This window comes from Musca autumnalis, unplaced genomic scaffold (genome assembly GCF_047663935.1).
Source record: "Musca autumnalis isolate F117 unplaced genomic scaffold, ASM4766393v1 scaffold_4, whole genome shotgun sequence".
NCBI lineage: Eukaryota > Metazoa > Arthropoda > Insecta > Diptera > Muscidae > Musca > Musca autumnalis.
The window spans coordinates 146,051,923-146,068,372 of NW_027411977.1; the positions used below are offsets into that span (position 1 = coordinate 146,051,923).

A 16,450-nucleotide genomic window follows, 5' to 3' on the forward strand; every position below is an offset into this window, starting at 1 on the left:
TCCAATTCCTGAGATTTGCACCTGTCCATAGGAGAAAGTCTTAAATCTCCGTCCGAAGGCGGCTACTTAAAGCAAAATTTACAATTTAAAAATACATATGTATGTATTTCTACATATGTATTTCTCGGGAATATTGGTGTGTTCAGGGGGACAAGACTTACCTGTAATAACAAAATTTTTAACGATTCGAGTTTAGTAAATAAGTTTAACTTAAGGCGAGAGAGACCTATATCTCGGGAAGTATACGTTTCCGGGACAAAGGTTATACACTGTTGGAATCAGGGCCGAAAGCGCCACCTGTTGCGAAAATGACGAATTTTTCCGCCAGGTGCACCCTAAAGGAAAGGAGTTCCGCAAGCAACATGCTGATATATGGTCTGTTCCAGTACTGCAAGAATCTACGAATTTTTACTATTTCTTTCGATATCATAAGGGAAAATTGTTATCGTAGTAAAAAATAGTAGCTTCTTGCAGGTTCTGGAACAGAGCATTTATTTATATCTGAAACGTAAATTCTGCCTGAGGTTTCACCATACGTTTTACACTAATTACATACCTTGTGGAATTCGTTTGAGTACTTGCATACATACTCGATACTCAAGTATTCGTTACCTCCGTTCTGTTCACTTGCCAAAAAGAAAGAATAATAATTGCGAATTTAATTCTATATTAAAATTGTAATCATTTCCTCATTAATTCGCTTCAAATGTTCTAAATACGCATACCGTAGATGAGTTTCAGAGTTTCATGAATACACCAATGCTTTATTTTGTTTTGTTCCCCGAATTCAGGAAAAAAATATTAAGAGTTAAAGTCGTGTGCGACGAGTCAGGCAATTCATGTGAATATTGCAAAATAATGCAGAAGTAATTTTAGTTTTGATTGTGGAATAATTGATGTCGTTCTTTGGCGGCTTCTTTCACACATTTTATTTGACAAAAAAGTGTCACAAAGTACGTGTTAAACAATAAGATAGTGTCAAAATAGAATAAGAAGCTATACAACATTAAAAAGGGCATAGTGACGACAACACGACAACAACAAATACTACTGTAAAATAACTGCACACAATCGGCATTTAGCCAAAAAAGATAGAAACCAGAACGCAAAGTCTTGTTTCCAAAAGCAGCAGGCCATATCTTTAACAATGACATCCACAACAAATTCAACAGTGTCGTCTGGCGGTGGCAGTGAATCAAGCAATGAGACAACACCTTTAGAATCCTCCTCGTCATCAACATCCTCAACGGCATCTGCTTCAGTTTCAAACAACATTGAATTGGAGTACAATAAAATATCCAGTGATCGCAATGGTTGGCAACGTTTATATCAGGTATGAATGTAACTCCCAAATCAATTAAATCTACGAAAAAAATAGTGTTACAAATATTATGATTTATATATAGAAAATATAAAACTGACCTCCATACAAGTGCACTATCTACTCTCTTCGTTAGCTGAACTAAGTAATTCACGGAATTGGCCTTGTTTTACTTCAGTAGTTATGCTGTTGTTTGGTCTTGTGATGTATGTATGTATATGTGAAACCCAATGTTAATATATCGTGTGTATGTGTGTGCTCAAATCCATTTTGCTCCTTTCGTTTTAAAAATAAATTCTACGAAACCCATGATTTCACAAGAATATAACAGTCAACTATGAACCTTAATCTTCACATTAAAAAAAACGAAAAATGTCCTTGACATATGATCATCACATATCATAGCACACAAACGGCAACAAATTGAATACTCTCCTAACGGAAATTTATAGGAGCTGTATATTTTTGTCCTGATTACAAAAATGTTAAATTCTTTTTGGGGGGCAGGGCATATGTTGAATATACGGACTGGATTCGGATCGATGATAAAAAAATTTCGGTTTGAAGGAAAATTTTGTTCGCGTTAGCCGAGATTTGTTCCTGCCCATAGGAGAAAGTCTTAAATCCCAGCCGAAGGCCGGCTATATATGAAAAAATTTCGATTTAAACTAAACATATCCTCAAAAATAAGGGATTTTTTGAACTTTCGGAGCCTATATGTCGGGAAGTATGGACTTCCTGCCCATGATATATATATATATATATTTATATATATATATATATATATATATATATATATATATATATATTGGCGTGATCAGCACTGCAATCCTGCCCATGATATATATTGGCGTGATCTGCACTGCAAGCCCTATCTGTGGTAAGAATTTCAGGCCGATCCGAATTCAGTCCAAACATTCATCCTGATCCATAATAATATAGCTAGAACAACTCTAGTTTAGTAAAAACTTTTTTGAATTTTTTCTAGAGGTAGATATTGTTGGGTGCCACCGTGGTGCAATGGTATGCACGCCCGCCTTGCACGCAGAAGGTCGGGGGTTCGATTCCCCGGCCAAGCAACATCAAACATTTTTCAACGGTGGCAAAATACCCCTCAGTAATGTTGGCGACATTTCCTGAGTATTTCAGCCTTGAAAAACTTCTCCACAAGTGGTGTCTTAAGACACGCCGTTCGGACTCGGCGATAAACAGTAGGTCCCATATCATTGAGCTAAATATGAATCGGGGTGCACTCATTGATTTGAGAGAAGTCTCCCTTGTCCCGTATGGGATGTTGTGGAACAATGTTTTTTTTTTAGATATTGTTGGACCGCGTTAGACCCGTTCCGCAAGAAAAATATACATTTCCGTGATCAGCGCAACAATATCTACATCTGGACGAGATTTCAAAAAAAAAAAAATAATAAATAAATAAAAAAGTAGAAATATTCCCTGAACGATCAATAAAGGCTTAACTCTAGCGTAGTAAAAACTGTCCGATTTTTGAAAGTTTTTTCCAGAGGTGGAAATTGTTGCGGTGATATCGGGATGGACCCGGCTAACCGGTTGTTTAACCCGAAAGTCCCACCTATCATTGGAAAGCTTACGCTGGGTTCATTTCTTTAATTATAGGAAGGTGTCTAAGGAATATTTTAAAGTTTTAAATAGATTTCAGTGTTAAAATAAAAAATAATAAAAAAATAAAGTTACAGTTAACTAGAAAATAATTTTTCATGATGGAATCTCTCAAATAAAACGCTTGCCGTTTAATGTTGTCACAATTGTTCATTCAAATGCAAGCGTTTTATTTGAGAGATTCCATCATGAAAAAATATTTTCAACACCATTTTCACATGTAATTCCAATAATTTCAGTTGTAATTCGAAACATTTTATTTGTAATTTCAGAATTTTAATTTATTTCATAATTTGGTAACAAAGCCTTAAAGGCCACCTATGTTACAGAAAAAGCTTAACCTAGACTACTCTAGTTAGACTGAATCATTATAATGAAAATTTGAACAACAAAAAATATAAAATAATCACAAGATTTACAGGAAAAAAATGTAGTACATAAAATAACACAAGGGAAATTGTTAGTGATAAAAAAATAAAAAAAATATCTTGATTTTAATAAAAAAATGTAAGATGAAATGACAATCAACCCATCTGTGCAAAACCCAAGCATAAAAACTAATTCAAATATCATGATATAAAGCATGCAAATAAATGTTGGTTTTAAAAGAGTGCAAGGAAGGGCTAAAGCTCTTAAGAGAAGGTGGCAAGCAATTGAAAGATCATGCTATTCTAACAAAAAATGACCTTTCCAACACCGACGTCATCCTGGGCAAAACTATTTGCACATTCCTCTCTGATCTCCCGAATGAAAACAATACGACGACACTCAGTGGAACTTGCAACTTATATATCTTGTAGAAACATATATATCTTGAAAAACAAAAAATGTACGAAAACTACAACCAAGAAAATTCTCAACATATGACGAAACATGACTCGATTGAACACAAGACGCAACTTACGCAAAACAAATCCACAACAACCACTAAACCCTTCAACACGCGTTTTAAAACACGTGGGAGAACGATATCAAATGTATATAAACAACAGAACTAACATACAACTAAAAATTTGAATTTCAAAAAATTTAAATTGTAATTCGATAATTCCAATTGAATTTCGAATTATTTCATTTGTAATTTGAGAAATCCATTAGAAATTCGAATTATTTCAAAAAAATCGAACTACAAATGAAATAATTCGAATTACAAACGAAAAAATTCAAATTACAAATGAAATAATTCGAATTTCAAATGGAATCAATTTCAAATTTCAATTGGAATTATCTAATTACAAGTTAAATTTTTCGAAATTCAAATGAAATAATGAAATTACAATTGAAATTGTTCGAATTACATGTGAAAATGGCGTAGTTTTAAGTGCATTTATAAATAAAACACTGTAAATTAATATTTGTATTTATTTTTCATTTGTAAATTTTCAGTAATTGGATTTTTTGACCACTGAGAGCCTTATAACAAAAAAATAGCCAATTTAGGCGAAATGTAGGATAGGTTAGGTTTTAGGATGCGTAGCTGCTGTGATGGCAGCCACTCCACTCGGAGACCTTGGGGTCCATTGTGATCATCCTGAATGTTGAAACGGATTGTAGTTGTGGTTGTGATTTAAAGGAGATGTGGATGTGTGATAGTAGTTGTGGGTAGACGGAGCTTGTGAGTGATGTGGTTGTAGATGCGTATAATCCAATAGTAGAGGTGTGGTGGTGGTGATGGTATTGAAGGTGATGACGGGTGAGATGTAGTGATGTATAGGCGATGTCTGCAGATTGGGTGTAATTTTCGGATGCAACTATAGGAGTAGAAAGAGATTGTAGATGAGGAGGTTAGATATAGAAGTAGTGAAATTGTTGTTGTGATAATAGAGGTTAGTTGTAGCTCGGACGTGGTTGCCAATGCTACTATGTAGGGCTGGTGCTTGTCCTGTTCTCAGCACGTTGGAGCCATTTTAGGCCTTTTGCCATGTGTAATAGATCCGACGGCTCTGCTTGGCAGAATGCTGTAAGAGATTGGATGGTGTGCACACCCATGGTGCATTGTCTTCTAGAAAGGAGCATAGGACAACGACATAAATGGTGCTCGATCGTTTCTATTTCTTCCTCATCCTTGCACAGCCTGCAGTAGTCAGCCGTGTGGTCTGCTTCCCATTTGCTCGTCATGGATCCTATTCTGCAGTGACCCGTGATGATCCCCACTACTAGTTTAAGGTCTGATTTCCATATTGAGAGCAGTGAGGCGGTTCTTGACTTGGGCGGGATTGGCCAGATTGCCCTTGATATGCTGCAGTTTGGCGTGTTTTGCCATTGTTGGCAGATTTTCTCCCGACATTTTTGCTCTATTGTTTTCCTGAAGTGGCACAGTGGTGGCCGAAATGTAGATAACAACTTTAAAATGACTGAAATCGTGTTTAACCATTTTAAGTGCTCTACCAAAACCTGGGGTTAAGTCCATAATTTTTGGTGGGGAAGTTTATGTAATATTGAGAGCTCCAAATGCCAAGTTTCAGCCAATTCGGGTTGGAAATGAAGATGAAATCCTTAAAATACCGGAAATCGCTGTATGGAGGCTATACCTATGTCCTAAATTTTTGGTGAGGAAGTTTCTGTACCATTGGGAAACCCAAATGCCAAATTACTGCCAATTCGGCCTAAAAATTAAGATAGAATCCTTAAAATACTTTAAATAGGATGGTACCGCTATATGGGGGCTATAATAACAAATGGACCCACATTGGTTTTGGTTTCATATTCATGTATTATCCATGTGTATGTAAAGAATGAATATTTGACTCAATATGTATTGTTGGATAATGGATCAATGCAAAACAGTCCGATTTTGGCTTTGAAAACATCAATATACCTCTGGAAAGTATAGGGAAAAAATAGATTTGGTAATATTTGCAATACATTTACTGCCACCTCAAAGTAGTAGGTAATTCATATTTTTGGCCTGATTTATTATAAATCGCAAATAAACTATGCATATTTTGACGAAATATTGTTTTGAGGACCAGTAGCAAGAGATTTGCACAAAATATAGTTTTTACATAATTTGTTGCCATAAACGAACAATTAATATGAACATTTTTACAATGTTGGTCTTTGCAATACATTTGTTTTCTAACTATATATAAAGTAGAAAAATGTTTGTACGTTTGTTTGTTTGAAGTTTATGGACTCAAAAACCGCTGAACCGATCTTCCTTAAATTTTCAGAGTATATCGCTACATGGCCTGAAAGTAACATAGGCTATAACAATTTCTGAAATTCCGCGTTGATTCGGAGATATAGCATCAGAAGCGTTGGTACCTCCAAAAAATTTAGATTTTTTATGCAAATATCTATAGAATGCTAACAGATAATGTATGTCCAATTTCAATGGAATTTGGAATGTGTGGAGGACTTTGGTCTAGAAATAAATTTGCCAATTTATATTGAAATCGGTTCAGATTTGTATATATTTTCGTCCGAATTCATGTATTTGATGTACCAAACACGCTATATATACCCGATTTTAATGAAAGTTGGAATGTGTGTCTAAAATTGGCCTACAAATAAATGTGTCAAAATATATTTTACCTTATTCGGGATAGTGACGCGCACCCGGTTCAGCTAAAAAATCTATAATATAGAAAGGCAAAAGAAATACAAAGTGCGAAAAGAGATCTTTTAAAAGTAATTTTTTTGTAAATACCTATGTAGAGAGTCGGAGGTTAGGGGTTTGGATATATCTTCTTAACCCGTGTTGGATAGATATTCCCATAACCCAGGTATTGTACCCAGACTTTTGTGTCAAAAAACCAGGTCCGTCCCCAAGAAAATTATAAATTCCATGAAACAGCATTAAAATACCTACATACTTCTACAACAACAAAAAAATTGGAAAAATTTGGAGAATTTTTACTAAACTACACCTTTTAAGATGTAATTCGAATTATTTTATTAGTAATTCGAGAATTCTATTTGTAATACGTAACTTTTTATTTGTAATTCGAGACATCCATTTGTAATTCGAATTATTCCATTTTAAATTTGAAATATTCCATTTATAGTTTGAATTACTCTATTTGAAATTTGAATTATTCCATTTGTAATTCCAATTATTCCATTTGTAGTTCGAATTATTCCATTTGTAAATCGGATTATTCCATTTGTAAATCGGATTATTCCATTTGTAATTCGAATGATTTCATTTGTAATTTCAAATAAAATAATGGAAAGTGGAATAATTCGAATTACAAATGAAATAATTCGAATTTCAAATGTAATAATTTGAATTTCAAATGGAATAATTCCAATTACAAATGAAATAATACGAATTACAAATGGAATAATTCGAATTTCAAATGGAATAATACGAATTACAAATAGAATGACTCGAATTACAAATGGAATATTTCGAATTACAAATGAAGTGTTACGAATTAGAACTAACATGTTTCGAATTAATCTGAAAAAGGTGTAGAGTTGTTCCTGAATAAATATGTATGTCACATCCCTAACCAATTAGAGAAGTAATGAAAAGTTATGAACTACACCTATCTCATAAACGGAGCAACAAATTTAGTTTAAATTCGAAAATTGGCCATATAGGACCACTCCATAGGGTACCTCCCTTCGAGGACCCTTTGGAAAATTTTTCCAAAAGCTCTACATTATACGTTGACCAACTGAAATGATTGATGGCCGCGATATCTATCCAAAATGGACTAAGTCGGTCCATTCCTTTGTATACCTCCTCCACAACACTTTCGAGCTTTAATTACGACAGTACAAGTTTTTTCAAGAACTAGTATTTCCTGAGAAAAGCAACCCTACTGCCACCATGTGCAGTGGCTAGGGCGCACTATTGCTCCCGAACTTTGCATATTGTAATATTTCTGCAAATCATATCGGTCCACTCCTTCCGGTACCTCCCCCGCAAAAGTTCAGAAGTTTTCCCTAAAATGGTTCGTGCGATATCTCATAAACGGAGCAACATATTTAATTTAAGTTCAAAAATTGGCCAATCGAGAATCCGTTGTTTTTTTTTTCAAAAGCTATAATTTATACGGTGACCAACAAAAATTACTTGTGGCCGCGATATCTATCGAAAGGAATGAGTCCTAAAATAATATCAACTTCCGAAATGGACTATGTCGGTCCATTCCTTTAGTTACCTACTCCTCAACACTTTTGAGCTTTAATCGAAATCCATATTGTCGGCAAGTTCATACGTCCAAAATTCTGAAAACCCTATAAATACATATTTTTTTAGAAAAAGAATTTCAATTCGCACAAGATGACGGTACATTCTCCTTTAAATGCAATCGCAACAGAGCTTGTTTCCTCCTCTCTCCATTCAATCCAAGATAAAGAGAGAGTTTTATATTGTCTTCCCATCACAAGTTAATGTTTCGACATATACTCCAAGAGCACTCCATTAGGAAATTTTCTTCGTGAATTAACCAAAATATCTTCGCTAATAATATTTTTATTTTATAAGAAAAATGTTGAAATGTCTGCACGCTTTTTGCTTTTGAGAAAATTTATGTAGCTGCTTGTAAGGATGTACAAACTAACATACTTGTAGAGATATATAAACAACAGCTAATAAACGGAGTGTTTCTTCACGACTCCGTTAAGTTTCATCCAGATGTTGTTAAAGTGTTAGAAATTGATGTTATTCGTTGGATCGGTTTAAATTTTAAGAATGAAATACCTTTTTTTTGATAGCATAGAGGAAACGATTTGCGGTGCCAACGACAACTCCAAAACGGAAGGGGCGATATTCGTATGTTTTTATGGGCGTTTTAAGAACCTAATAATATTGTGTTTTAGCAAAATAGAATTTAAAAAATTGTTAACTGTCAAAAATGTTGATTTTAACGAAAAAATTGGCCGATTTTTGTCAAAAAATTGGGCAAACATTTTCGCTTAAGGACAAGCTTTTTATGTGTTTAATAAACTCACCAAACCATATGAATATCGGTCAATTCATTTTCCAGCTATCGTTGGCGCTAACTTAAAAATGCCATTTCGAGAAACACGCGTATAAAGTTTCTATGCTACATACAAATCAAAATAAATTTTTCCCTTCCAATGCTCCTATCTCAGCCAATTTTGCTCCGATCGACTTTGCGGCATACTTGTACTTCAAAATAAGCCAATAATTTTTTGGTTTTTTGAAAGTGATAAAACATTAAAACAAAAACAATAGGGTTAAGCCGAACTATAAAAAAGAACAAAATTACAACAGCTATCACAATAAAAACGCCACCAATATCCCTCTTCCAGAAATTACAAGAATCTAACAATTGTTACTACGATTACAATTTTTCCTTTATAATATCGAATAATTAGTAATAGTAGTTTCTTCCTCTGGAATCACTCGACGTCAACTCATGAAATAGACCAATGAAAAATAGATCGACACATTTCGCCTATAAGGTCGCAGTAGAACATGTTGCACCCTGTTTGGTGTTTTAATATTTCGGACTTGATTCTAACTCTCCATATCTAGTTTTTCACACCCACGCCGACAATATCTTGTTTTTTTATTTTTCATTTTAGAATAGAATAGGTTTCCTCATTTCGAAAACACAAATTTAGAGCATTATGTATTTCATTAAAAAGTTATTACAGCCTTGTTTACTATCAATGTGGAATTTTTCAACTCTCATAATTTTCCAGTAATAAAAAAATACTGAAACAAACGGTATCATATGAGATACACACCAGCATATTTGAACCTAATATTGTATGCACCAGATACAACGTTCATGTTTTACAACATTGTGCTGTTGTAGTTGATGCATGCTTATACGGTGAAAATGGTTAAAGCTATTACATGTTTTATTTACGTTTCGCATGTCTATCCCATTCATTGACTTTGCAAACATACTACATACATATAAATATATACATATGTACATATATGGTTAAAAATCTGTTCAATTATTTGATGATGATGTGCATATATGTGTTTCAAGGTGCAATTTTCAGTTTTAGGTTCCATTCCGACTCGGTAGAAAACACTGTCTGTCGTTAATCTAGCATAAATTTCGGAAGAGGCCTTCGGAAGAGACAATTCAATAATCTGTAATCGACCATAGTGAAAATTAGTTCAATGTGTTAACAAAAGTGCCATTTGGTACATGTTAATGCTTCGCCAGTTTACTTCTGTGACGTCAGAGCAGTAATATGGAAAGGAGTGATGCCAGGGGACTTACACAGTTCTAACTAAGGGGTTGTATACACTATATATCAATGTCATATGTGCTTAAATTTTCTATTGTTATATTTGGGGATTTTCCTTACGCCATTTCCTTTTTGCGTCCACACCAGCAAAAATGTATTGAAATGTCGTCTCCACATTGCCTGCGTGGGTAGATATGGAATGTTTTTATTTCGGGTCATATGCCATTGATAGCTAGTGTAAACTACCTCTAAGAATTTTATGTTTACAGTTTTATTCTCTGTACAAATAAATGGTCTCCAAGATATCCTTCTTAGTGACAAACATTGAGTGTACATATGTACATAGTTTTGTTTTATTTAATATGTTAATATTTTTTATGCTTTTCTTTAGGAAATTCGCGAGAAATGTGAACGAGAAGCAAATGAGAAACATTTTTGCACCAGTGAATCAGAAAAATCACACAATCGCTGCTTAAACAGATATCGCGATGTTAATCCTTACGATCATTCTAGAATCATACTGCATAGGGGCAGTGTCGATTATATCAACGCTAATTTGGTTAAGGTAATGAAAAAAAAATGATTTCTATTGTGATTATTATTTTCATTCACACTTGCTATACCGAACATATAGATGGGTCGAGCAGAAAGAAAATATATCCTCACACAAGGACCACTAGTGGATACAGTTGGACATTTTTGGTTAATGGTTTGGGAACAGAAATCCCGGGCCATTCTTATGTTGAACAAGTTAATGGAAAAGAAACAGCCAAAATGTCATTTGTATTGGCCGGAACGCAAAGGACCCGAAAATGCCATGAAATTGAATGAAGTAAAATTGACTGTAGAGTTTTTACATTGGACAGAGTACAAAAACTTTTGTGTTCGATGGTTCAAGTGAGACATACTTTAGAATGGTTTTCTATCTCAATTGCCAGATTAACTGGTGGTTATTTCTTTTAGATTGACTGATCTTCAATCGAATCAAAGTCGAAATATTATACAATTCCACTATACCACATGGCCAGATTTTGGTGTACCCAGTTCACCAGTTGCGTTTTTATATTTCCTTAAAGAGGTACGTGCTTCAGGAGCCTTAGATCCTAGCGAAGGACCAGCAGTTGTGCACTGCAGTGCTGGCATTGGTCGGTCTGGCACATTCTGTCTCGTCGACTGCTGTCTAGTGTTGGTAAGTATGTGTGTATACATTTGAAAATATTCGAAATCTAAAACTTTCTTAATTTTCTGACAGGTTGACAAAGAAGGTGTAAATAACGTGTCTGTGCAAGATATCTTATATGAACTACGAAGATACCGCATGGGACTAATACAAACCGCCGATCAATTGTATTTTTCATATCAGGCCATTATTGAAGGCATTAAACTACTTAAAGATCCGGTTTGTATATTAAAAACGTTTTGTCCTCTCAGTCTCAGTATTAAAACATATCACCATTTTTTTTCTAGAACTTTATGAATTATAACGAAGTTGTGTACAATTCAGTTGAAGATCATTGTCAGCAGGGTGATGAATATAATTTGGATGAAACTCCACCGCCTTTACCACCGCGTACCCATTCACTTCTACCTATGGCTGGTAGCGGAGCCGACGGTTCCTTACGACTGAACTTGGCCGGTAACAATTCTCAAAGCAAACCTTTGCCCAAAATACCGGCCAGTGTTAGTTTCAATGATGAATTGTATGTGCCCGACAATGACAAAACCAACAAAGATGCTTTGAATAATTTCATAAATAATGAAAGAAACACAGATGTTACAAATATGACACATCGACCACTACCACCACTGCCAAGGGAAAATTCATTAGATCGCGTACACGAATCGGACAGTGATGACAACGAGTATTTTGAGGATGACAGCGATGACGAAAACGAAAATGAAAACAATGTCGTTCCTGACGCAGAAGTAAATGACAATGATACTGCAACTACACACAATCACCAACATAGTAAAGCAATGGCAAATGAACATTTAGACCCAGATTCGAAAAAACTGAACGGTATAGATTCGACAGACCCAGTGAGGTAAGGATAAGTAGTAGTAATAATATGATACAATGTTGATGTTTGTTAATGTTCCGTTTCTTTATTTCTTCTTACAGTCCTGATAACGAACTAAGGCGTCGTAAACGTGCTGAACGCCAAGCGAATATCGAGCAAAAAGTTAATGAAATTAAAAGAAAACAGCGAGAAAACGAGGAAAACAAGCAATCGGCGAAAAAGCGAAGGTCATTAATTACTTATATAACTGCAGGTGTTGTTGTGGGTGTTATCTGTGTTTATGTCTATTCCAAATGGGCCTAAATCGCTATTTACCCAAAATGTATGACACGTAAATATATTCTCTCCCAGGTATGCGTGGCCAATTAGCATAGATCGCTTTATCGATTTTAGTGGCCAATAAAATGATGTGGGTGGGGGCAATCGAGATATACTCGCACAATACACTGGGAAGAATATAGAGTGAGAACATGGTATCGAACAATAAATTAAAAGAGGAAACATTTTTGTTTTGCCACCTATCATTAATAACATCGACTAAATGAATTTTTCTACTTCTATCTAAATCATGGAAAGTAAACCGCAACAACAACAAACATATTATTAATATTTACTTGTAAAAACTAAGTTTTTGCAACTAGACCTTTTATTATATCATAAAACTTAGATGAACGCACATACACTAATTATTTCTAATTACATTTAAAACATACTAGACATGATGAATAACAAAGAAACCCGATAATACCATATAATATATATATATATAAACACAGACGCCGCAGGAAACACTTGTAAGAAGCTCTCACGTAAACACGCTAATTTTTTAATCATGATTTGAAATTTGATTGTTGCAATTTGTTTTATACAGTCGAATGAGTGAGCGAGTTATACAAAGTTATCAATTCCAAAATTGTTAATATATTTTACTTTTAAATTGTAAAGAAAACGTATCACCTATCTGTTTTGATATTTTTTGGTTTTACTAAATTAAAATTGTCTCATTTCGTTAACACAAAGCGGGGAACTGAAAACATATATTTGTTTTCCTGTAACTTAGTACTCGTCCAGACCATTGAAATGGCCAATTCTTTTTTTCAATCCGCTATAATTTTTTGTCAGATGTCGAGTAACCAAATACACTAGCTGTGGAAAAATTCATGATTTACGAATTCTATATACACATTTTTTTTCTGCATACAATAGTTTTGTGAAAATGTCCCCTTAAGTAACTTATCTAGAAAATGTTTTGTTTTAAAAACAAGATGATGTATGTTAACAAAAGTTAATGGAATCTCAGGATTCCATTCCAACACAAATGGGGCATAAAAATACTTGTCAATGAAATAATGGCTTCTTATGCTGATTGATGCAAAGTCATTATGTATTTGACCAGAGTATGGAAAACGGCACGAAGCATTGAACTTTGTTTCTGGATTTATTTAATATCCATGCATATCTGTTTATAAGTACATATATACACATATTTTACGATTAATATTTTGGAAAATGCTTTAAACGATCAACAAGGGTTTTTAATCTTCTGTATTAAATTATTATTGAGTAGTGAGTAGTGATAATGATGGCTTTTGTTTTAAACTACACTTCCATATAGACCATTGAGGGTAGTTAACTTATACAAGTTCGCTTCTATATCACAAATCAAACCGTATTTACAAATTCTCACATTCAGGTAAAACCCACATAATTTTTATTGATAAGTAACAGATTTTGGAATATGTACATTTTGATACTGATCTGCAATAGACTGATAACACTTGAGTATACTGGCAAATATTTGCTAAATTTTATAACATATACTACACATAATTTTCTTTATAATAGATTTTCTTCATGGTATAACAATTGTTTGCTACATTAACTTGAATTAATCGACGATTAATATTTTGGAGGTTTCGAATTATTACATCTTCTGTGATGTTGTATAATCTTAAAAAAGTGTACACTTTTTAAAAGTGTTAAAACATTTATAAGACCTTAAAGAATGTCACATTAAAATTTGTTGGTCTAATTTGATTGATTATCTATCTTGCCAAATGGATTTGTTTTATTAAAACGAAGATATGACAAAGGACAGAAAACATGTATGTTAAGGAATGTGTATAGTTTTACTTTTTCAGCTTCTTCAAAATGCATTTGATTTCTTGAATCTTTGTGTAGAGGTATTTTATAAGTTAATTTCAATTATTCTTGAAAATACATACATATATGCCGTTCTAGAATGATGAAATAATACACAAAGAATAAAAATCAAAATATATAAACACCAAATTTTGTACGAATTACACATTAACATAACCCCAAAACAACTATAAGAATTTATACAACAACTTTTTGCATAAAAAAGTATACAAACAACACACCAACTTACACACGGCAAAGACAAATAGCATCAGAAAGAAGTTAAAACATATTTAATGTCATATACACGTAGTTATATAGCAAATAATGAATATACAACTAAAAATTATAATATTAATTAAATAAACGATTTATTTTTATAAATGTATCCTTATAAATCTAAACAAGAACAACAACAGAAACAAACAGCAACAATAATAAACGAAAAACATAATTACATAAAATATTATTCGAATACTATATATTATCATCAGACAGAGATGAGCGTGATTAAATCAACAAGAAAATGGTTTGTCAAAGAGTTGTGATGTTTAGTACTTTAGTTAACTTATACAAGTTCTCACTAATAATATATTTTTCCAAAAAAAGCCAACGCAAAATCAATCAATATAATATGTAGAAATTCGGTGGATATAAGCGATAGTCCTTATAAGAGATATTAATTAATAAAGTGGTGGTGGATATACATATATGTGTATATTAGGGCGATCGGTTAACGTTAACCCGTGTCAACCTAGCGATCTATGTTTCCATAGTAATTTTCACGAAAATTCTCTGAAGAACGCAATTTATCAGAAGCATAATGGGGGAACTATAGATCAACTGTATTTTAAAAGAAGTATCGCTAATACTCCACTTTTTGGAACCAAAAATGTTCCGATACACCAAAGATGTCATCCATCGTTTAGTCTAAATAGTGAATTGCTTTATGATCGACTGGGCCAATTTCTCTGGAATGGGTAAATTTTTAGGAAAATTTAGCAGCAGTCTGCCATCAAATGAACTACTTTTGGGATCTTTTCTTACAGCAATGCAATGTTAGCCCATTTTCCGAAATTCCATTTCTTGAGTAAGATCGTTATCTGTAAACGTAAAAACTGGAAATTTTGCAAGAGCATGTGGGACGTGGGTTTATTAAATCCGCTTACATGTAAGACTATATATTTCAAATCATAAATGTTCACTTGTGGGAGATTTCTCACTTCATAATCTCGACATATACACTTTCTCCTTTATGTTGAAACGGCAGAAAGACAAACTCACGGGAAGTTTACATTCATATTCACCCTGATTATAAATAAATAGGGAGGAAATTAAATTATTAAGTACTATAGGCGTAGAATAGTGAAAGTGATGAAAAAATTGATATCTGCCACAAGTGAACATTTATAATTAGGCTGACAAATACCGCATTTTTTCGTACATTATTCAATTGTGTAGCTTGATGAAAAAAATACATATTACTTTATTATTTTTTTTTAATTCAACAAATGCTTTTTATGTTTTCTTTTGCAGACACCATGAAATTTAGAAACTTTTTGAACAAATGACGTTGTCTAACTGAACATGACACAGATTATTAGAAAAATTTCATAACCTTTCTCAGCATAAAAGAACAATGTTACTTTTACACCCTTGATAAGTGGACAAGCAAATCCATTCGATATCGACGTACTCTTTTGTCAAATGCCAAATTTTATAGCCGCAAAACAACATGGATTTGTTTCGACTTTTGCTATATAACCTTCTTTTCTTCTATATATGTATAACGTCTTAAAGTAGCTATTCCATTCTTTGTTGTAATTTTAAATAATAATACCTTCATTTAAATTTCATTTCATTGTTTTATGTCTAAAACCACTTTCATTAATAAATTTGTCCATACACATTCATGTTGTGCATAATTTTTATTTATTTCGTATGTATGTATGTAAAATGTACTTAGGATAGGTTTGACGATGAGCAGCCGCTAATCCAATGTTTTGTTATAACTTACTATATATGTTCACTTGCTGGAGATTTCTCACTCGACCTTTTATAACTAGGCGTTTACACAAGACAATCTGTCTGCAAATACAACTCTGATTTACTAACACATACATACAGTTAACAAATTTTTGACATTTTTGTTAAAAAGAAGTGAGATGATAATTGAAATGTGTTGAGAACAAAA

The 16,450-nt window shown here is 33.3% G+C and overlaps 1 protein-coding gene across 4 annotated transcripts; it reads left to right on the forward strand.

The window, feature by feature from the left end:
- The first annotated feature begins 372 nt into the window (after nt 1-372).
- Ptp61F (Protein tyrosine phosphatase 61F) lies at nt 373-16,169 on the forward strand. Of its 4 annotated transcripts, XM_073986112.1 has the most exons (9): nt 593-677; nt 792-1,333; nt 10,485-10,658; nt 10,728-10,990; nt 11,057-11,282; nt 11,346-11,492; nt 11,561-12,138; nt 12,216-12,341; nt 15,793-16,169. In XM_073986112.1, the coding sequence occupies exons 2-9, from the start codon at nt 1,148-1,150 to the stop codon at nt 15,806-15,808; spliced, it is 1,716 nt and encodes a 571-aa protein (XP_073842213.1). In that variant the 5' UTR covers nt 593-677; nt 792-1,147; the 3' UTR covers nt 15,809-16,169. The 4 variants fall into 4 exon arrangements, with proteins under 4 accessions (XP_073842210.1, XP_073842212.1, XP_073842213.1 ...); XM_073986111.1 differs by having other exon boundaries at nt 577-1,333; XM_073986110.1 differs by lacking the exon at nt 15,793-16,169 and having other exon boundaries at nt 12,216-14,720.
- Nucleotides 16,170-16,450: the final 281 nt, after the last annotated feature.

What these genes read in the sequence shown, in the direction of transcription:
- Ptp61F (XM_073986109.1), top strand. Translation starts at nt 1,148, where the DNA reads ATGACATCCACAACAAATTCAACAGTGTCGTCTGGCGGTGGCAGTGAA. An exon ending in TCAACGCTAATTTGGTTAAG is followed by an intron (nt 10,659 to 10,727) that starts GTAATGAAAAAA and finishes CCGAACATATAG; the next exon opens with ATGGGTCGAGCAGAAAGAAA. An exon ending in TCGACTGCTGTCTAGTGTTG is followed by an intron (nt 11,283 to 11,345) that starts GTAAGTATGTGT and finishes ATTTTCTGACAG; the next exon opens with GTTGACAAAGAAGGTGTAAA.